Source organism: Mustela nivalis (genome assembly GCF_964662115.1).
Source record: "Mustela nivalis genome assembly, chromosome: 13".
Classification (NCBI taxonomy): Eukaryota; Metazoa; Chordata; class Mammalia; order Carnivora; family Mustelidae; genus Mustela; species Mustela nivalis.
In genome coordinates, this window is record NC_139032.1 from 3,997,540 (window position 1) to 4,020,359 (window position 22,820).

General features: G+C 43.5%; 1 protein-coding gene across 1 annotated transcript in view; it reads left to right on the plus strand.

Annotated features, from left to right (window-relative positions):
• Positions 1-457: 457 nt before the first annotated feature.
• Positions 458-22,820, plus strand: part of LOC309845891 (uncharacterized protein) — a 54,075-nt gene continuing 31,712 nt past the window's right edge. Inside the window, exons 1-2 of the mRNA XM_082694342.1 lie at positions 458-4,637; positions 7,464-8,878. Coding sequence (XP_082550468.1) covers positions 8,405-8,878 — 474 coding nt within the window. The 5' untranslated portion in view covers positions 458-4,637; positions 7,464-8,404. The remainder of the gene's footprint in view (positions 4,638-7,463; positions 8,879-22,820) is intronic.

Below are 22,820 nucleotides of genomic sequence, written 5' to 3' on the forward strand. Positions count from 1 at the left end.
CGGCTTAACCCACTGAGCCACCCAGGTGCCCTGGCCATTAATTTTTCAAATAATCTCACTGCCTCCTTTTCTATCTTTTCTTCTTCTGGAACTCCCACATGGGTATATTTGTCCACTTGATTGTGTCCCAGATAACGCTGGCACTGTTCAATTTTTTGGAAAATATTTAATTCAGGAGTGCCTGGGTGGCTCAGTCGGTTAAGTGTCCAACTCTTCATGTCAGTTCAGGTCATGAACTCAGGGTGGTGGGATCGAGCCCTATGTCAGGCTCCATGCTCATTGGGGAGTCTACCTGAAATCCTGTCCCTCTTTCTCTCTCTCTCTCTCTCCCTTTCCCCCTCCCCCCTCTCACTCTCTCTCCTGCCTCTAAAATAAATACATCTTTATTTATTTATTTTTTAAGATTTTATTTATTTATTTGAAAGAGATCACAAGTAGGCAGAGAGGCAGGCAGAGAGGAGGCGGGGGAAGCAGGCTCCCCGTGGAGCAGAGAGCCCGATGTGGGGCTCGATCCCAGGACTCTGAGATCATGACCTGAGCCAAAGGCAGAGGCTTAACCCACTGAGCCACTCAGGCACCCCAATAAAGACATCTTTAAAATATTTTTTTTGCTCAATTCTTTTATTTATTTATTTGGAATTTATCCTTCTTGGTATACTCTGATTCTCCTGGATCTGTGGTTTAACATCTGACATCAATTTGAGACAAATATCAATCATTATTTCTTTAAATTTATCTTTTGCTGCCTTTTTCATACTTCTCTGTCTGGTATTAACATGACATTTAGGTATTCTTTTCCACATTTTTCATTTTGTTTCTGTTTCCTTGAGAGTTGTAAAGTTTCTATTAATATATATTGCAGCTCAGGTATATCACTTGGTCTTTATCCATTCTTCTATCAATGGATACTTGGATTCTTTCCAAAACTTGGCTATTGTAAATAATGTTGCTATAAACATAGGGGTGCATGTATATTTTTGAATTAATGTTTTTGTATTTTTTAAAAGATTTATTTATCTATTTCAGAGAGAGAGAGCATGGGCAGGGTGATGGCAGAGGGGGAGAGGGCAAGAAAATCTCAAGCAGACTCCCAGTGAGAGTGGAGCATGACACAGGGCTCAGTCTCTAGATGCTGAGATCATCACCTGAGCCAAAACCAAGAGCCAAACATCCAACCAACTGAACCATTCAGGTGGCCCAGGTTTTTTGTTTGTTTGTTCATTTGTTTGTTTTTTGTATTTGGGGATAAATACCCTGTAGCTCAATTACTGGATCAAAAGGTAGTTCTATTTTTAATTTTTGGGGAAACTCCATACTGTTTCCCACAGTGGGTGCAACAGTTTGCATTCCTACCAACAGTGCACTGAGATTCCTTTTTCTCCACATCCTTGACAACACTTTCAGCCATTCAGACAGGCATGAGATGGCATCTCATTGTAGTTTTGATTAGCATTTCCCTGATGATGAGTGATATCGAGCATCTTTTCATATATCTGTTGGCCATCTAGTTGTCTTCTTTGGAGAAATGTCTGTTCATGTCTTCTGCCCATTTTATAATTGGAATGTGTGTGTGTGTGTGTGTGTGTGTGCACATGTGTGTGCATGCACACGTGTGTATTGAGTTGTATCAGTTCTTTATATGGTTTGGATACTAACCCCTTATCAGATACATCGTTTGCAAATATTTTCTCCCACTGAGATTGCCTCTTGATTTTGTTCACTGTTTTGATGGTTTCCTTCACTGTGCAGAAGCTTGTTATTTTAATGTAGTCCTAATAGTTTATTTGTGCTTTTATTTCCCTTGCCTCAGGAGACAGATCTAGAAAAATGTTGCTACTGCTGGTGTCAAGGACATTATTGTTTGTGCTCTCCTATAGGATTTTTATGTTTCAGGTTTCACATTTAGGTCTTTAATTCCTTTTGAGATTATTTTTGTATATGATGTAAGAAAGTCATCTAGTTCATTCTTTTTCATGTAACTGTACAGTTTTCAAAATAGCTTGTGCTGAAGAGACTATATTTTTCCCATTGCATATTCTTTCCTCTTTTGTTGAAATTAATTGACCATATAATTGTGGGGGTTTACTTCTGGACTTTCTATTTTGTTTCACTGATCTATGTGTCTATTAATCTACTGTTTTGATTTCTACAATTTTGTAATATAACTTGAAGTCTGGACTTACAATAACTCTACCTTTTTCTTTTATTTATTTATTTATTTATTTGACAGACAGAGATGACAAGGAGGCAGAGGGGCAGGCAGAGGGGGCTGGGAAACACGCTCACTGCTGATCAGAGAGCCTGATGTGGGGCTCAATCCCAGGACCTGGGATCATGACCTGAGCCAGAGGCAGAGGCTTTAACCCACTGAGCCACCCAGGTGCCCCTACCTTTATTTTTCTATTTCAAGATGCTTTTGGTATGTAGGGCCTTTTGTGGTTCCATACAAACTTAAGCCTATTTATTCTATTTCTTTGAAAAATGTTGTAAGTATTTTGATAGGAATTGTATTAAATGTGTAGATTGCTTTGGGCAGCACACACATTTTAACAATATTTGTTATTCCAATCCATGAGCATGGAATGTCATTCCTTTCTTGTGTCATCTTCAGTTTTGTTCACCAGTGTTTCATTGTTCTCAGAGTATAGTTTTTTCACTACTTTGGTTAAATTTATTCCTAGGTGGGTTTGTGTGTGTGTGTGTGCAATTATAAATGGTATATTCTTAATTTCTCTTTCTCCTGATTCATTATTAGTGCATAGAAATGCAACAGATTTTAGTACATTGATTTTAAATCCTGTGATTTTACTGAATTCATTTATCAATTCTGGTATTTTTTTGTGGAGTCTTTAGGGTGTTCTTTATATAGTATCATGTCATATGCAAATAGCAGAAGTTTTACTTCTTCCTTACCAATTTGGATGCTTTGTATTTATTTTGTTGTTATTTGATTGCTGTGGTTATTGACTTCCAGTACAATGTTGAGCCAAATGATGAGAGTGGATATTTTGATTTGTTACTAACTTTAGTAGAAAAGCTCTTAGCTTTTCTTCATTGAGTATGTTAGATGTGGGTTTTTCATATATGGCCTAATTTATCTTGAGGTTCATTCCCTCTAGACCTAATTTGTTGAGGATTTTTTTTTTTACCATAAATGCATGTTATACTTTGTCAAATGCTTTTTCTGAATCTATGAAGCAATCATATGGTTTTGGGGCCTTTTCTAATTTGATGTGATGTATCATATTCATTGATTTGCAGGATACCAAATACATATTTTAACCCCTAATCCCTAGCCCTAATAATAACCCTCTGGAAAAGTCTTTTAACTGCAGGATACCAGGCACATACCTTAACCTCAAACACCAACCTGAACCCACACACAGAGACTCTATTTCTCTTTCCAGCATTCCCCTGTGACACCCTGTGGAGTTTCCACATCTTCCCCCACATCATCCATCCCTTCTCGTAGCTTCTGCATGATCGATTCACTAGAGCCTGTAGCAGATTTACCATATTGTTTGAGTTCCCAATCAGAATTCCAAAATCTTTGTCCTATAGAAATCTGCTTCTGATGCTTGTTCTCTTTGAACTGCTTGCCTTGAATTTTAGCATGCCTTGTCTCAGTGTCTCAGTGCCTGTAAGGCAGGCAGGGTTAGGGATAGAGGCGCGGAGGCAAATAGATGTCACCCTGAGATTCACATTTTCCCAGTGAGGAGTCAGGCTGCCTTTATTATCTCAACTTTCCTCTAAGGGTGTTCACCACAGACGCAGACAGAGAGCGGGACAACGCCAGCACGCCTTGCCCTCCTGGGCGCTTTTGCTCCTGAGGTCTTTGCTCCTGAGTCTCCCTTGGTCCTCACCAGAGCTGAAACCTGCCGAGGGGTCCGGCCAGCACGCCCAGAGACATGTTCCGCAGCGGCCGGCAGGTCCTTTTGGACAGGGAGTTCTATTTGCAAACCCATAGCCCAGGGAGCACCCGCGGGAGAGTCTCAGAGGCCTTTCCCCCCAGAGATCCTACTTTGTGTGCTCCCTCCGAGGCCGCATTGATGTGCATTCACAGTCCTTCTGAACACTTCACTGGAACCCACTGCCGCCACCAGAGTAAACTTTGTGACCCAGAGGAGCAACTCAGTGTGCAAAGTTAGTGGCGAACCTTAAGTGCCATGATCTAGTTCAGTCCCCGTCCTGTGGCAGGGCTCGCCCTCGGGGACATCATGGCAGCACCCAGCACTGTCTTTTCCTGCGAGTGGGAAAAAACCTCTTGTCCCCATTCCTGGCTCCTCCTCATTCCATGTTCTCCGACCCCCGTCACCCAAACTTTGGGTCTCTGACCCCTGGACTGGTCTGCTCCGGCTGACCCAGAGGACATGCAGCAGGACTGAACCCGACCCCTGACCTCTTCAGGACCTTGAGGTATCACTCTAGAGAAGGTGACTGCAGAGTCCTCTGACTCTCTCATATCCCCCCTGGGAGAGACTGTGGGGTGGGGTCAGCAGCCCCTCCCAGGGACATCACCCTCCCGCTTCAGGGTAGTAGAGCCTGACTGTGCAAAGGCAACTGCTTCATCCTTGAAGGGGATCAGAAGCGGGCAGAGGAGATGACAGTATTCCAAAGTACCAAGTCAGGAGATGACAGTATTCCAAAGTACCAAGACAGTATTCCAAAGTACCAAGAAAGAGAAGTGGAGATGATATCATTGGCCAGAAGTGGAGACAGTCTGCTGTGTGAAAGACCACATTCCAAACAGGGAGGGTTCCAGAAGTTCTGGAATGGCAGCTCCAACTCCTCCTTTGAGGAGTGATCTGACCTTTCACAGGATCAGTCTGAGGGGCTGGTTGTAGACCGAGGGGACAAAACAGGTTGTTCACATCAGATGCAGCTTCTGTAGAGAACGTTCCCTTCATTGGCAACTCTTGAGGTGTGGCTCGTTCCTGACTCCTTCCATTTGTCCACCAGTCGTGCAGCCGTCAGTCGGGTCCCTAGTGTCTGAGTTCATTCCCGCTGCTGTAACAGAGCATCAGAGAAAGGCTGCTTCGACAACAGCAATTACTTCTAGTTCTGGAGGCTGGAAGTCCCTGATCGTGGAGCCAGCACGCTTGGCTGCTGAGGAGGCCCCTTTCCCAGGCTGCAGGTGGTGCCTTCTCCTTGCATCTCGTGACCCGGAGAGAGGGAGAGTTTTCTGGGGTCCCTTTCTTGAAGGCACTCATCTGTTTCATGAGGGCTTCACCTCGTGACCCTGCGGACCCCCAAAAGGCCTTACCTCCTAACAAGACCATACTGAGTGCTAGGTTTCATTGTAGGATTTGGGGGTGGGCAGTCAGTCTGTAACACCCAGCATCCTCCAAAAGCAGCTAGTGGGGTTTGGGGTTAATATTTCAAAATACTCATCTTTCAGATACTGGAGGAGTTTCAGACCATTGCACTTATCGTTGTTCCAGTGATCCCATATCTGGCAAGTGGAAGCGCCACCTCATTGGCCCCTGGGTCCTTCCCACGTGCGCCCACAAGCAGTTCCTGTCACTTCCTTACTTTTGGTTATAGGAAGATGCTCCAGGATCACGACGCACCTCCTTCCCCCAACAGGGCATGGCCACTTCTTCCTGAAGGATGTCTGGATTCTTGGGAGGGAAGTGCTACTTAGCGTCCTCAGTGAGGGCAGTACCTATGCTCATTGCTACGGGCTTTATTGTTCCCAGCCCCTGGCAGCGAGAACATAGAAATTTTTAATGAGCGTCTTGATTCCAAGATAAACTATAGATTCCCATGCAGTGTTAAGGATGTGTTATTTACTGAGGTCCCACGTAAACTCGATTCCAGTCACACCTCCGAAACTGTACTACAACAGCACAACTAGGAGGAGGGCATTCCCACAGTCAAGATCCATTTCCAGCCTTATAAGGATCCGTCAGGATCTTTCAGAGCTACACCACTTACCCTGTCCCCAGCCCATCCCGCACTCCCGAAAGCCACTGTTCTCCAATTGTCTAACTTTGTCCTTTGAGGAATGTCATATAAATGGAATCCTACACTGAGTGATCTTTCGGATTGGCTTGTTTCACTCTGTAATTCTGTGGCCATTGGTCCACGCTGTGTGTGAACCGTGGTGTGCTCCTCCTAGTGTCTGCACAGAGCTCCGTGCCTCCGGTGTGACCCAGTCTGAGTCATTCACCCCCTGGAGCACCTCTGGGACTTTGTCCCCCAGCTGCTGGCTGATACAAGCAAACCTGCTACAATGTAGGTGTTCAGGCTTCTGGGTGAACACCAGTCTTCCCTGCTGTGAGAAATGCCCAGGACTCCATGGCTGGGTTGTATGTTAGCAGCTCTTTGAGAGTTCAAAAGAAGTACAAAAAATAAAAAAAAAATAAAAGAAGTACAGAACTACTTTCCACTGTGGCCCCGCCATCTTCCATCTATAGGAGTAGGGAAGGAACAATGCATTTCTGCATGCCTTTGTTCCCTGTGCCATTGTCAGAATTTTCTCATTCAGCCATGCTGACAGGCGTGTGGTGAGAGTACCTAAGGAATTTAACTTTCATTATGCAATAGCTAATGGTGTGGACATCCTTCCATGTGCTTGCTCACTTCCCATCTCTTCACGCTTTCTGGTCACTTGCTGGTTTCTTTGGTTTTCCCGTGGAGACTGGATCAGCAGGTTCCTGCCGCCCTGGAGCGCAGGTGGAGCCTTTCTAGACCAGGCGGGCTGCCCTCACCTGATGGCAGCTGACCATTAATCTGCACCCTGGACGGCGGTGCAGGAGGCCATGACAACTTCCCAGGAAGTACCCGCTTAGACCCTAGTACACTGTGGACTGCAGTGGACAGGAGCGTCCCAGAACTCTCGCCCAGCGTCCACTACGTCTGCGTCTGGCGCTGGAGGATCTCCACCCAGCTTCCTTTGCCTCCTTGATGGCACCTGTGGAAAACCTGACAGCGGATGCGGAGTCCTGGAAAGCACCTGCGGCCACCCAGCCCCACAACAATGACCGAGATCCCGCCCAGCATCCTCTGCACCCTATAGGGGACCTGGGGCAGCTGCCCAGCCTACGGCCTCCTGGAGGATGTCTGCAGAAGTGCCGCCCAGAGTACGGATTCCTGGACAGCGCCCTCTGCGGCCCCGCCCTGTGTCCATGGCTTCCCAGACTGCGCCTGATGCCACTTCTCCCTACAACGAAGTCTTAGAGGAGAATCCAGCATCCACTGCGTCCTGCATGAAGCCTGTGGAATCCCTGCCTGACCTCTGCAATATCCCGGAGGGTGCCTGCTGACGCTCTGCTCAGCGTGTGAGGCGTCCTGGAGGGCGCCTGCAGCCTCTAGCCCCTCGCCAACATCCTTGGAGGGTGCCTGCGAAGGACCCTCCCACCACAAAGGCCCTGGAGGCATCCTCGGCCCCGGGAGCTAGGCATGCTGGAAGCCCCTTGGAGCGTCTGGAGGGCCCTGTAAGGCGCTCGCGGAAGCCCCAGCCCATCGTCACCTGCGTCCCAGACGATGTCCTTGGAGGCCGCAATCCGCGTCTGTGGCCTGTTGGACGATGACTTCCACCTGCCCCTGGTGAGGTCCTTAGAGGCCCCGCCCAGAATCCACGGCTTCCTCAACCACGCCTCAGGAAGTCCCGCCCCACGGCAGCGTCTGTGCAGAAGGCCCGCTCGCCCCTCACCTTTGCCCTCATCCTGGATGGCGGCCGAGGAAGCCCGGCTCCATGACGACGTCCTTTTAGATGGGTGTCCCCCACCATCTTTTTCCTCATCGTCGTTGGCGGCTGAGGAAGCCCCGCCACATGGCGACCGCTTTTTGTCTGGGGCGGTGCCTGAGGAACTCCCACCCAGGCTCCACTGCCTCCTGGAGGGAGTTCAGGCCCAGCGTCTACGGAGTCCTGGACGGCGATAGTGGAAGCCCCGGCCCACGACGACCTTCTTGGAGGAGGTCACCTCCGCCCAGCGTCTCCAAGCTCCTGGTCGGCGTCTGTGGAAGCCCCGTGCAAGGGCAACGTCTTGGAGGAGCACCCCCCGCCCAGCATCTGTGGGGCTCTGGACGACGCCTGTGGAAGCCCCCCTACGCCGCTGCTCGTGGAGGAGACCCCGGCCTGCGTGTCCGCGCTTCCGGAGGGCGTCTGTGGAAAGCCCGCCCCACTGTGGCGTTCTTGCCGGAGGCCCGCGGAGCGTCGCGTTCTTGGCGGCGCTTGTGGAGGCCCCGCCCCACGGCGACGGTTTTGTAGGAGCCCCTGCCCAGCGTCTGCGAGTCCTGGACGCCCAGCGTCTGCGAGTCCTGGACGGCGTCCGTAGAGGCGAGCCCCGGGTTTCTGCGCGGTCCTGGGCCGCGGCGCTGGAGTATCCCCAGCCACGCCGCCGGCCCTCCCGAGCCCCCGCTCTCGCGGGCCCGTTAGTGCGCGTCCCGTCGGGTTTGGATGTGCGGCGAGTCTAGAGCTGCCCGTCCGTGGCTGGTGTTCCCGCGGGCGCGCAGCCGGCCCCGGAGGCCGTCCGGGTTGTTTCGGGGTGCGCCGCTGGCGTCCCCCGCACTCTGTTGGCCTGCCCCGCGGTCCCGACAAGCGTCTCGTAGGAGCCTGTCCGCAAGTTTCGCTCCTTCGGTGGACAGCGGCCTGGCCCTCGGAGTTCCTGAACGGGCCGAGCGTTGGTGCGGGGACGGCCTTTGGGCTGCGGACCTGGAAACGGGTCGGCGGCGCCGGTGGGGAGGAGAGCCGTGGCCGCCCCGCGCTGCCGTCCGGTCTGTGAAGGCGGCGCTTCTCGCCAGCGGCGGCGCGGGCGAAGCTGGGGAGCGCCGTCGGGTCCCTGTCTGCGGAGGAGCCTCCTGGGACGCGCGGGGAACTGCGGGGAAGCCGTGCATCGTTCCAGCAGGATGGCGTCTTCTCACCCAACACCAGGTGTGTCTTTGCGCTTCTTTCCATGCCGGTTGATGTCATTCACCTGCGTCCCGTAGTTCTCAGGATGCGAGGCCTGTGCGTGCTTTAGGAGACGGAGCTCACACTCCAGGTTTTGAAAAATTGTAAAGGATCCGGTCTGTGTAGCTAACATGTTCGTGCGTTGTTTACTGCTGTCTACAGCAGTGCGTGGTTTGTTTCTTTTTAAGATTTTATGTATTTGAGAAAGTGCGTGTAGGAGCGGCGGGAGGCGGCGAGGGAGAAGCAGGCTCCCCAGTGAGCGGGGAGCCCGGTGCTGAACGTGATCCCCGGACCCCGGGATCAGGACTTGAGCTGAAGGCAGACGCTTCACCGACTGAGCCACCGGGCGCCCCATATTTTTTCCTTTTTTTATGTCGATCTTGTATCATGCGACTTTGCAGAACTCGATTTGCATCTAAGGGTTTGGCGTTGTTGTTGCTTTGGGTGTTTTTTGTTTTGTTTAGGATTGTTTGGTAGGTTCTTGTTTTTTTTTTTTTTTTTCCTACATAGTCAATCACACCGTCCGCAAATAAGAATAGTTTGACTTTTTTCCCCCATTCATTTCACATGTTTGTATTTCCTTTCCTTGATTGATTTTATTGGCCGTGTTGAAGTCCGGTGGTGAGAGCAGATACCTTATTCCATTTCTCGGGGGAAAAGCATTCTTAGGCCTTCTTACTGATGAATTTTATCAAGTCTAGAAAGTTCCTTCTACTCTTGTGTTGCTGAGGGGGCGTGGTTTGTCGTGAATGGGTATTGAGTTTTGTTAAATGAATTGCCTGCATGGATGAATGCAGTCATGTGCTCTTAGGCTGTTTCTTAGGAGGTAATGAAGTACGTTGAATTTCACTTAGGAAACAAGTCTCGCAGCCCGGAACAAACTCCATCTGTTCATGCTGTGTAATCCTTTTTATTTATTGGTGGATTGTGTTTACTCAGATTTTGTGGAGGATGTTTGAGCCTGTATTAGGTCTGTTGGCCTGCAGAATTTTTGAGGTACAGTCTTCGTCAGGTTTTTTTAGTACTTCAAGGTTACATTAGCATCGCGTACTTGGAGAAGTGTTTTGTTGTTGTTTTGGAAAAAGTATATATACATTGGCATTGGTTATTTTTAAATAGTTTTTTTAAGATCTTTAGAGAGAGAGAGCATCGGTGAGCCAGAACATCAGTGGAGGTGGGGGTTGGGTGGGGGTGAAGGGCAGAGGGGGAGGGAGAGGGATATTGAGAATCTCTTATGTAGACTCTGCTTTGAGCAGAGTCTGACCCGGGACTCCATCCCACAACCCTGAGGTCAGACCTGAGCAGAAACCAAGAATCGGACACTCGACCAACTGAGCCACTCAGGTGCCCCTGATTATTCTTTAAACTTTTGGCGCAATTTTCCAGTGAGACCTTTAGAGAGTGAGGGTCTCAAAGTTATGGAATAAATTTGCATAATAGTTGTTGAGCTATTTATATTATTTTTATTATCCTTCCCTCCCTCTCCTGTAACCCAAGGCAACCACTCTCTCCATAGTTTTGCCTTTTCTGGGATGTTGTCCAATTGGAATCATAGGAAATGGAGCCTTCTCAGATGGGTTTCTTTCACTTAGTAATACGCATTTAAGATCACTCCATGTCTTGTCATAGCTTGATATTCCCCCTTTAAAAAAACTTATTTACTTGTTTTAGTTTCATAGGTAGAGCTTAGTGATTCGTCAGTTGCACATAACACAGAGAGTGCTCATTACATCCTGGGCCCTTCTCAATGCCCATCGCCCAGTTACCCCATCCCCTCACCTGTATCCCCTCCAGCAACCCTCAGTTTGTTTTTTATAGTTAAGAGGCTTTTATGGATTGTGTCCCTCTCTGATTTCGTCTTATTTTTCCTTGCCTTTCCCTATGTTCATCCATTTTGTTTCTTAAATTCCTCATATGAGTGAAATGATATTTGTTTTTCTCTGAGTTGCTTCACTTAGCATAATACTTTCTAGTTCCATCCATGTTCTTTTTTTTTTTTTTTTTTTCTAAAGATTTTATTTATTTATTTGACAGAGAGAAATCACAAGTAGGTAGAGAGGCAGGCAGAGAGAGAGAGGAGGAAGCAGGCTCCCTGCCAAGCAGAGAGCCCGATGCGGGACTCGATCCCAGGACCCTGAGATCATGACCTGAGCCGAAGGCAGCGGCTTAACCACTGAGCCACCCAGGCGCCCCCCATCCATGTTCTTGCAAATGGCAAATATTTTATTCTTATTGTTGGCTGTGTGATATTAACGTTCATGTTTATATACCACATCTTTATCCATTCATTTGTGGATGGACATCTGGATTCTTTCCATGTTTTGGCTGTTGTGGATATTGGTGCTGTAAACATTGGGGTGTTTTTATCCCTTGGAACACACTTGTATCCTTTGGATAAATACTTAGTAGTACACTTGCTGGATCATAGGGTAGTCTTACCAGATAAAAGGCAAGTATCCAAAATCTATAAGGAAACTCAAACTCCCAAAAAACAAATAATCTAGTCAAAAGTGGTCAGAAGACATGAACAGATATTTCTCCAAAGAACACATAGAAAGAGCCAATAGACACGTGAAAAACTGCTCAACGTCACTTTGCATCAGGGAAATACAAATCAAAACCAACAGTGAGATACCACCTCACACCAGTCACTATGCCTAAAACTGGCTACTCGGGAAACAACAGACATTGGCAGGGATGTGGAGAAAGGGAAGCTCTCTTACACTCTTGGTGGAAATGCAAACTGGTACAGCCACTCTGGAAAACAGTATGGAAGATCCTCAAAAAGTTAAAAATAGAGCTATTTTGGGGGGGGGGAGATTTTATTTATTTGAGAGCATGTGAAAGGGAACGGGGTGGGGTGGGGGCTGTAAGGGCCTATTTAGCCAGAGCAGCTCCATCCTGACCCTGCCCCCCACCTTCAGGGAACTTACTTAAAGACAAGTCCTGGAAACCAGTCCCAGGTAACAAAGCCCAAATACAAGGGTGGGTCAGGCCAGGTGGAGGTATTCAATCAGTGGGGGCACATACTGTCTCCTAGCTACTAAGGAGTATGGGTCCCGTCCTTTGGGTGCCTTTTGGGCACCCATTCTGACCAAGGTGATAGGCTGGTTCAAATGTCTACTATAGGGTAAATTGTAATTCAATTGGTCACTTATGTGTGACCTAGCAGGACTGTGCAGCTTTCTCTGTGTTAGAGTCTCATTGGTCACCTGTGTGTGGCCAGGCCCAACCACATGGCCCTTGCCCTTAAAAGCTAGTCTGTAAGGCAAGAGATCTCTTTGCAAGAGACAGCCCTGGCCGATCAGTTTGATTCTTGATGCTTGGCGCAAAGTAAAGCTTTGCTTGACCTTCACTTTGTATCAGTCTCGCTCCTTTGACCATGGACCCAACAGGGGAGAGAGGAAGAGAGAGAAGCAGACTTGAGCAGGGAGCCTGTCAGGGAACCTGATCACAGGATCCCAAAATTATGACCTGAGCCAAAGGTAGATGCTTAACTGACTGACCCATCCAGGTGCCCTCCCTCCTTTTTTGGAGGGGGGGGGGGCACTGAATGACATGCCATTATATGGATTTGTCAGCTTGTTTATTCATTCATTTACTGACAGATGCTTTGGATGGTTCTTGGAGGTAAAGCTGCTGTAGACACCTGGGTGCAGGTTTTTGTATGGACTTAAGTTTTGGAGTTGTGTGTGACTACCACACAAAGTGTGATTGCAAGGTTGTATGATTAAGAGTACATTTAATTTGATAAGGAGCTGCCATATTGCCTTCCCTTGAGGTTTTAGTGTTGTGCATTGATACCAGCAGTGAATGAGAGTTTGTTACTCTCCATCCTGTCAGCAGTTTGTGCAATTAATGTTTTGTATTTTTGCGGTTGCATGGGTAGGTAGATGCGTGGTAGTAGTTATTGTTGATTCAGTTTGCAATTCCCTAAAGACAGGTAAAATTGATCATATTTTATATGCTTATTTGTTATTTGTATGTCTTCTTAGGTGAGATGTGTGTTTGGATTTTATAAGATTATATTTTTAGTTTTGTTTTTCCTAGCGTAACAATATTGTTTTTGCACCACACCCAGTGCTCCATGCAAACCATGCCCTCTCCAATACCCACCACATGGTTCCCCCAGCCTCCCACCCCCCGCCCCTTCAAAACCCTCAGATTGTTTTTCAGAGTCCATAGACTCTAATGGTTCACCTCCCCTTCCAGTTTCCCTCAACTCCCTTCTCCTCTCCATCTCCCCTTGTCCTCCATGCTATTTGTTGTGCTCCACAAATAAGTGAAACCATATGATAATTGACTCTCTCTGCTTGACTTATTTCACTCAGCATAATCTCTTCCAGTCCCGTCCATGTTGCTACAAAAGTTGGGTATTCATCCTTTCTGATGGAGGCATAATACTCCATAGTGTATATGGACCATGTCTTCCTTAACCATTCGTCCGTTGAAGGGCGTCTTGTGTCTTTCCACAGTTTGGTGACGGTGGCCATTGCTGCTATAAACATTGAGGTACAGATGGTGCTTCTTTTCACTACATCTCTATCTTTGGGGTAAATACCCAGGAGTGCAATTGCAGGGTCATAGAGAAGCTCTATTTTTAATTTCTTGAGGAATCTCCACACTGTTTTCATTGTGGGTGATCACATAAGCTGAGATCTACTCTGTCAGAAAATTTTTGAAATGTATAGTGCAGTATTAGTTAACTGTAAGCAAAAATGATGTACAGCAGAGTTCTTGAATATCATGTTGTGTAACCAAAACTTTCTACCTGTTGACAGCAACTCTTCATTTTCCCCTCCCCAACCCTGTCAACCAACATTCTGCCTTCTACTTCTAGAAGATTGACTAATTGAGATCCCCTCATGCAAGTGGAATCATGCATTAATCCCCCTTTTGTGACTTAGTTTGAGCATAATGTCCTTCAGGCTCATCTCTTGTTGAAAATGCCATGATTTCATCCCTTTCAAGGCTGAGTAATATTCCATTGTGTGTAAATGCCACATTCTTTTTATCAATTCATCTGCCAGCAGACTTTTAGATTATCTCCCTGTCTTGCCTGTTGTGAATAATACTACAATGAATGCAGGAGAGCAGATGTTTCTTTGAGATCCTGATTTCAATTCTTGGATAATTACTTTGAACTGCTGGATCATATGGTAATTATGATTTTAATTTGGGGGGACCTCCATACTGTTTTTTTTCATACTGTTTTTTTTCCAACACTTACTTTTTGTTATTTTTTAAAAGGTTTATTTATTTGTTTGAGAGAGAGGGAGAGAATGAGTGGTGGGGCAGGGAAGATTGGGGGAGAGAGAGAGAGAAGCAGACTTCCTGTTGAGTAGGAAACCTGATATGGGGCTCTATCTCAGGACCCAGAAATCACTATCTGAGCTGATGGCAGCCACCCAACCAACTGAGACACCTTGGAACCCTCTATTTTTTGTTGTTTTTCTTTTTATTTATTTTTTTTAAGATTTTGTTTATTTGACGCGGGGGCGGGGGATGTGTGCGAGCACGCACAAACAAGGGGTATAGCAGGGAAGAGGAGAGGCAGGCTCTCTGCTGAGCAAGGACTTCTGCTGTGTGGGGCTCAGTCTCATGACTCTGGGATCATGACCTGAGCTGAAGGCAGATGCTTAACTGACTTATCCATACAGTCACCTCTGTTACTGTTAGTTTCTTATTTAAATTCAATTAGTCAATATATAATACATCATTTGTTTCAGTTGTAGAGTTCAGTAATTAGTTGTGATTAACACCCAGTGCTCATCACGTCACGTGCCCTCCGTATTGCCTGTCACCCAATTAGTCCATCCTCCTACCCACCTTCCCTCCAGCAACCCTGTTTGTTTCCTAAAGAGTCTCTTATGGTTTTTCTTCCTCTCTGTTGACTTCCCATACAGTTTTCCCTCCCTTCCCCCATGATCCATACTCTTTTCCATGGTAGATGCACCTGTCTCCACAACAGTGCACAAAGATTCCAATTTCCTCACATCCTCATCAACAATGGCTATATAATAATGGCCATTCTACAGTGTGGGAGATGATATCTCATTGTGCTTTTCATTTGCATTTTCCTGATGATTAGAGATATTGAGCATCTTTTCATGTATGTGTTGAGTATTTTTCTTTTTTGGAAACATGTCCATTCAAGATCTTTGGCCATTTTCAAATTGGGTGGCTTTTTTTGTTTGTTTTGTGTGTGTGTGTGTGTTTGCAGTTCAGTTGTCTGTGTTTATATGTTTCTAAGGGGTTTTTTTGGTTTGTTTTTAAAGATTTTTTATTTATTTGACAGATGGAGATCACAAGTAGGCAGAGAGGCAGGCAGAGAGAGAGAGAGAGAGGAGGAAGCAGGTATCTTGTTGAGCAGAGAGCTCGATGTGGGACTCGATCCCAGGACCCTGAGATTATGACCCGAGCCGAAGGCAGAGGCTTTAACCCACTGAGCCACCCAGGTGCCCCTGTTTTTAAGGTTTTAATCCCTTATCATATACCTGGTTCCTGGTTCAGAAATGTTTTTCCCACTCCATAGGTTGCCAGAACTCCCTGTTGGTTGTTTCCTCTGCTTTGTAGTTTGATGTAGTCCCACGTACCATTTTTGTTTTTCTTGTGTGCTTTTTGTGTCATATCCAAGAAATCATTGCCAAGACCACTATCATGCAGCTTTTCACCTATATTCCCATCCAGGAGATGTATCGTTTCAGGTCTTTTTTTTTTTATAACTTCGGTTCATTTTTAGTTGATTTCTATGTGTGGCCATCAGAGAGGGTTCCTTTCTCATTTTTTTACATTTAAAGATCAGGTTTTAGGGGCGCCTGGGTGGCTCAGTGGGTTAGGCCGCTGCCTTCGGCTCGGGTCATGATCTCAGGGTCCTGGGATCGAGTCCCGCTTCGGGCTCTCTGCTCTGTGGGGAGCCTGCTTCCCTCTCTCTCTCTGCCTGCCTCTCTGTCTACTTGTGATTTCTCTCTGTCAAATAGATAAATAAAATCTTAAAAAAAAAATAAAGATCAGGTTTTACCAGCATCAATTTATTGAACAGACCTTCCTTTTCCCAATTGTGTGTTGGTGGCATCCTTGTTGAAGATGAGCTGACTGTAAATGTTTTGGTTTATTTCTGAGCTGTTGTGGTCCATTGGTCTAGGTGTCTGTTTTTACGCCAGTACCATACTGTTTTAATTACTGTAAGTTTATGATCATTTTTAAAATTTTTAAAATTTAAAAAAATTTTTTAAAAAAGCGTGAGGCCTTTAGCTTTGTTTTTCTTTGTCAATATAGTTTGGGATCTTCAGGGTCCTGTGTAGTTCTGTATGATTTTCAGGTTTGTTTTCTCTTTTTCTATACAAGTGCCATTGGGATTTTGATAGGGACTGCATAGACTCTCTGGACTGCTTTGGATAGCTTTGATATTTTAATGATAGTAAGTCTCTGATCCATGAACACTAGCTATCTTTCCCTTAGGTGTCTTCTCTGCTCTCTTTCACCAATGTTTTAAACTTTTCAGTGGACGAGTCTCTCTCCCCCTTGGTTAAGTTTACTCCTAAGTATTTAATTTTATTGGATGCTCTTGCAAATGGGATTATTTTCTAAATTGCTTTTTAGGATAGTTTATTGACAGTGTGTAGAAACCAAACTGATTTTATTTTTATCTCCTGCTTCTTTACTGACATTGTTTATTAGTTCAGATTGTTGCTGGTGCTGTTGCTGGTGTTTTTTCTGGCCTCATTAGGGTGTTTTATTTAAAAGATGCTCATTATCAATGCAAAAAGTTTTTGTTTTCCTTCTCAATGTGAATATTGTATAGCTGTTTCATATGTTGTTTTTCTGGCTAGTGTTTGGAGTACTATGTTGAATATAAGCAGTGGAAATGAGTGCCCTTGCCTTATTCCTGATGAGAGAAAAAGTTTTCAGTTTTTCACAAGTGAGTGTGATGTTTAATGTGGGATTTTCACCCATAAACTTTCTTATGTCGAGGTAATTTTTTTCTGCTTTGTTCAGAATTTGTATCATCAGATGTGCTGAAATTTGCCAGAGCTTTTTCTTCATCTGTCAAGATGATCAGATGAATTTTTATCCTTCATTCTGTAAATGACCAGTGGTCACATTGATTGCTCTTCATATATTGAACTGTCTTCACACCCCAGGGACAAATCCCACATGACCCTGGTGTATGATCCTTTAATGTGCTGTTGAATTCTGTTTGCTAGTATTTTGTTCAGGATTTTCCATCTGTGTCCATCTAGGATATCAGCCTGTAGATTTCTTTGTGGTGTTTTTGGTTTTGGTATCAAGGTAATGCTGACATCATAAAATGAGTCTGGAAGTGCTCACCTTCAGTTTTCTTTGGAAGAGTTAGAGAAGGATTGGTGTTAATTCTTTCTTAAGTGATAGGTAAGATTCATAAGGGAAGCCATCAGGATCTGGCTTTCCCCTGTTCAGAGGTATTTGATGCGGGATTCAGTCTTTCTCTTAGTTATAGATCTGGTCAAATTTGTATTTCTTCATTATTCCACTTGGGTATATTTTACATTATTTTTGGAATTTATCTATTTTATCTAGGTTATCCATGTAATTTTTGTAATGGTCTCTTGTGATCCTTTATATTTGTGTGTCATTGGTTTTAATATCTAGTTGTACATTTCTGATTTTATTTGAATTGTCTTTTTTTCTTATTTGGTATAGCTAAAGGTTTATCACTTGTGATAATCTGGGGTACCTGGGTGGCTCAGTTGGTTAAGTGTCTGCCTTTGGCTCAAATCATGATCCCAGGGTTCTGGGATCCAGCCCCACATCAGGCTCCCTGATTAGCAGGGAGTCTGCTGCTCCCTCTGCTCTTCCCCCGTGCCTTGTTCTTGAGCTCTCTCTTTCTCACAAAAATAAATAAATCCTTTTTTTATCTTAAAGATTTTTATTTACTTATTTGACAGAGAGAGCGATCACAAGTAGTCAGAAAGGCAGGCAGAGGGTGGGGGAAGGAGGCTCTGTGCTGAGCAGAGAGCCCGATGCAGGGCTCGATCCCAGGACCCTGAGATCATGACCTGAGCCAAAGGCAGAGGCTTAACCCACTGAGCCACCCAGATACCCCATCTTTTTTAAAAATTGGAGGAGGAAAAAAGACTATTCTTTCTTGAGGTTGATCTGGCTGTTTAGAGTCTTTTGTAGTTCCATACAGATTTTAAGATTGTTCTATTTTTGTGGACTGTGCCTTTGGAATTTTGATAGAGATTGCATGGAGTCTAGATTCCTTTGGTAGTGGGGACATTTAATAAATGTTAATTCTTCCAGTCCATGAACTCATGATATCTTTCCATTTATTTGTTTTCTTCAATTACTTTCACTGATGTCTTACAATTTGCCGGATACCGTTCTGTTCTCTCCTTGGTAAAATTTATTCTTATGTATTTTATTCTTTCTGATGCAGTCATAAATGGGATCACTTTCATAGTCTTTTTCTTTGATAGTTCATTATTAGTGTATAAAAATGCAGTAGACTTTTGTATATTGACTTTGCTGCAATTTTGAATTCCTTTCTTCATTGTAGTCGTTTAGTGGCGTTGTTAGGGTTTTCTATGTATGATATCATGTAATTTGGAAATACAGTTTGCCACTTTCTTTTTTATTTGTATGCCTCATTTCTTTTTCTTGTCTAACTTCTCTGACTAGAACTTCTAGTACTATATTAAATAAAAGTGTCAAGATTGGGCATCCTTGTCTTGTTCCTGATCTTGAAGAAAAAACTCCACTTCTCTGTTGGATTGTCATTCAGAGACTTTGTTATTAAGTTAAGTTCTCTCTGTACCTACTTTGTTGACTTTTTTTTTTTTAAAGATTTTATTTATTTATTTGACAGAGATCACAAGTAGGCAGAGAGAGAGGAGGAAGCAGGCTCCCTGCTGAGCAGAGAGCCCAATGTGGGGCTCGATCCCAGGACCCTGAGATCATGACCTGAGCCAAAGGCAGTGGCTTAACCCACTGAGCCACCCAGGTGCCCCGACTTTTTTTTTTTTTTAAATCATAAATGGTTGTTGAATTTTGTCAGATGCCTTTTCTGCATTTATTGAGAAGATCACCTGGTATAATGTAGTTAATGTTAATGTGGTTTATGTTGTTAATATGATGTATCTCATTGGTATATTTTGGATGTTAAATCTTCCTTGCATCCCTAAAATAAATCCTTCTTAATCAGAAGTTATGGTCCCTTTAACATATTGTTGAATCAGTTTACCAATATTTTGTTGAGGATTTTGGTATCGATTTTCTTTATGGATATTGGTCTGTAATTTTCTTTTCTGCCATCTTTGCCTAGATTTGGCATCAGGGTCTCAGAAAATGAGTTCGGGAGTATTACTTATTCTTGTATTTTTTTTAGTTTCTTGATTTTTTTCCTGTTGTCTTTTTGGTTGCTTTTTTATTTATTTCCACAGTGATCTGTATCGTTTCCTTCCTTTTACTAACTCTGGGCTTTGTTCTCCTTTTTCTAGTTCTTTGTGGTGCAGTGTTAGATTGTTTATTTGAGATTTTCCTGGTTTTGTGATATAAGCATTTATCTTTATTACTATTCCTCTTAGAGCTGCTTTTGCTGCATTCCGTAAGTTTTGTTTTGTTGTGTTTTCTTTACTGATCATCTCCAGGTCTTTTCTGACCTCTTTTGGTTTCTTCTTTGACCCAATGGATGTTCAGTAGCATGTGATCTAATCCGCGGTTACCTGTGAATTTTCCAGTTTTCTTGTAATTGATTTCTAGTTTCATGCCATTGGTTGGAAAAGATTCTTGATATGATTTCAGTTCTCTTAATTTTGTAAATTTTTGTTTTGTGGCCAACATGATCTGTCTTGGAAAATGTTTCATGTACGATTGAGAAGATCGTGTCTTCTCTTGCTTCTTGATGGAATTATCTGTGTATGTCTAGAAAGGCCCATGTGGTCTGAAGTGTCATTTGAGTCTCATGTTTCCTTACTGATTTTTCTGCCTGGATGATGTATCACTGATGAAAGTGGGATTTTGAACTACCCTTCTATTATTTTATTGTTTTATTTATTTTATTTATATTATATTGTTTATGTTTATTATTTTATTTCTCCCTTTAGGCCTTTTAATATTCTTTTTGTATATTTAGGTGCTCTTCTGTTGGGTGCATAACTATTTACAAATATTATATCCTTATGTTGGATTGACCACTTTGTCACTGCATACTGACCTTCTTTGTTTCTTATTACATATAGTCATTGTCTTAAAAAGTAATTGTCTGATAGAAGTATTGCTATCTGAGCTTTATCTTGGTTTCTGTTGCATGGAATATATATTTTCAGTTTGTGTGTGTCTTGACATCTGAAGTGAGTCTTCTGTAGGGTATTATGGGTATGGATGGGTAATGTTTTTGTGCTTTAATTTTTGTAATGTTCTTCTTTTTATAACATTGGGATGACTTTTTTCTTCCAGATTCTTGAACTGTAAATTGGGATTGAGATTTTAAAATTTTTATTATTTTTTAAAAATTCATTTTTCTTTTTAAAATAATTTTTATTTAAATTATTTAAATGTAATTAACAAAGATTGTATTTGTTTCAGAGGTGGAGTTCGGTAATTCATCAGTCTTATATAATATGCAATGCTCATTATATCATGTCCCCTCCTTAATGTTCATCACCCAGTTACTCCTTCCCCCACCCCCAATTCTTCCAGCAGCCCTCAGTTTGTTTTCCTATAGTTAAGAGTCTCTTATGACTTGTCTTCCTCTGATTTTTCTTGTTTTATTTTTCCCTCCCTTCCCCTATGATCCTGTTTTATTTCTTAAATTCCACATGAGTGAGATTATAGATAATTGTCTTTCTCTGAATGACTTAACTTTGCTTAGCATATATCCTCTGGTTCCATTCATATTGTTACAAATGGCAAGTTTCTTTTTTTTTTTTTTTTTAAAGATTTTATTTATTTATTTGACAGAGAGAAATCACAAGTAGATGGAGAGGCAGGCAGAGAGAGAGAGGAAAGCAGGCTCTCTGCTGAGCAGAGAGCCCGATGCGGGACTCGATCCCAGGACTCTGAGATCATGACCTGAGCTGAAGGCAGCGGCTTAACCCACTGAGCCACCCAGGTGCCCGACAAGTTTCATTTTTTTGATGGCAGAGTAATATTCCATTGTGTATATTGTATCTTTATCCATTCATCTGTCGGTGGTCATCTGGGCTCATTCCAGAGTTTGGCTATTGTGGACATTGCTGCTATAAACGTTGGGGTGCAGGTGCCCCTTCAGATCATTACATTTGTAACCTTGGGGTAAATACAAGGTAGTGCAATTGCTGTGTTGTAGGTTAGGTCTGTTTTCAACTTTTTGAGTAACCTCCACAGTGGTTTCCAGAGTGGCTGGACCAGTTTGCATTCCCACTGATAGGGTAAGAGGGTTCCCCGTCCGCATTTTCATCAATATCTATCATTTCCTGACTTCTTAATTTTTGCCTCTCTGACTGTTGTGAGATGGTATCTCATTGTATTTTTTTAAAGATTTATTTGTCAGAGTGCACAAGCACACAAGTAGAGGGAGTGGTAGGCAGAGGGAGAAGCAGGCTCCTTGCTTGCTTGTTAACTACTGAACCACCTGGGCATCCCTCATTGTGGTTTTGATTTGTATTTCCCTGAAGCCAAGTGTTTTGAACAGTTTTTCATGTGTCTGTTGGTCAGTTGTATTTCATCTTTGGAGAAATGTCTATTCATGTTTTCTGCCCATATCTTGACTGGATTATTTGTTTTTTTGTGTGTGTTGATAAGTTCTTTATAGATTTCAGATATTAGCCGTTTATTTGGTAAAACTTCTGCAAATATTTTCTTCTATTCTGTCAGTTGTTTTTTAGTTTTGCCGAATCTTTGCTGTGCAAAAGCTTTTTATCTTGATGAAGTTGCGGTAGTTCATTTTTGCTTTTGGAGACACATATAGCGAGAAGTGCTTGTGGGTAAGATCTCAGAGATTGCTGCCAGTGTTCTCTAGGTTTTTGATAGATTTCTGTCACACATTTAGCTCTTTCATCCATTTTGAGTCTGTTCTTGTGTATGGTATAAGAAAATGGTCCAGTTTCATCCTGCATGTGGCTGTCCAATTTTCTCAACACCATTTGTTGAGACACTGTTTTTTTTTCCATTATATATTCTTTCCTGCTTTGTAAAATATTAATTGATCATAATTTGAGGGTCCATTTTGAGGTTTTCTATTCTGTTCCATTGATCTATGTGTCTGTTTTTGTGCCAGTACTATACTGTCTTGATGATTACAGCTTTGTAGTAGAGATTGAAGTCTGGAATTGTGATGCTACCAGCTTTGGTTTTCTTTTTCAACATTCTTCTGGATCTTCAGGGTCTTTTTTGGTTCCATACAAATGTTAGGATTATTTGTTCCAGCTCTATGTAAAAAAGTTGATGGTATTTTGATAAGGATTGCATTTAATGTGTAGATTGCTCTAGGTAACATAGACATTTTCACAATATTCTTCTAATCCATGAGCATGGAATGTTTTTTTATTATTTTTTTTTGTCTTCCTCAATTTCTTTGAAGAGTGTTCTGTAGTTTTCTGAGTACAGGTCTTTTGTATCTTTGGTTAGGTTTAAATCCTAAGTATCTTATGGTTTTGGTTGCAATTGTAAATGGGACTGATTCCTTAGTTTCCCTTTTTTCTGTCTCGTTGGAGTATAGAAATGTAACTGATTTCAGTGCATTGTATTTATATCCTGCCACTTTGCTGAATTCCTGTGTGAGTTCTAGCAATTTTGAGGTGGAGTCTTTTGGGTTATCCACAAAGTATCATGTCATCTGCAAAGAATGAGAATTTGACTTCTTTCCTGATTCATATGCTTTTTATTTCTTTTATTTAATTGCTGAAGCTAGGATTTCTAGTACTGTGGTGAACAACAGTGGTGAGAGGGGACATCCTTGTCA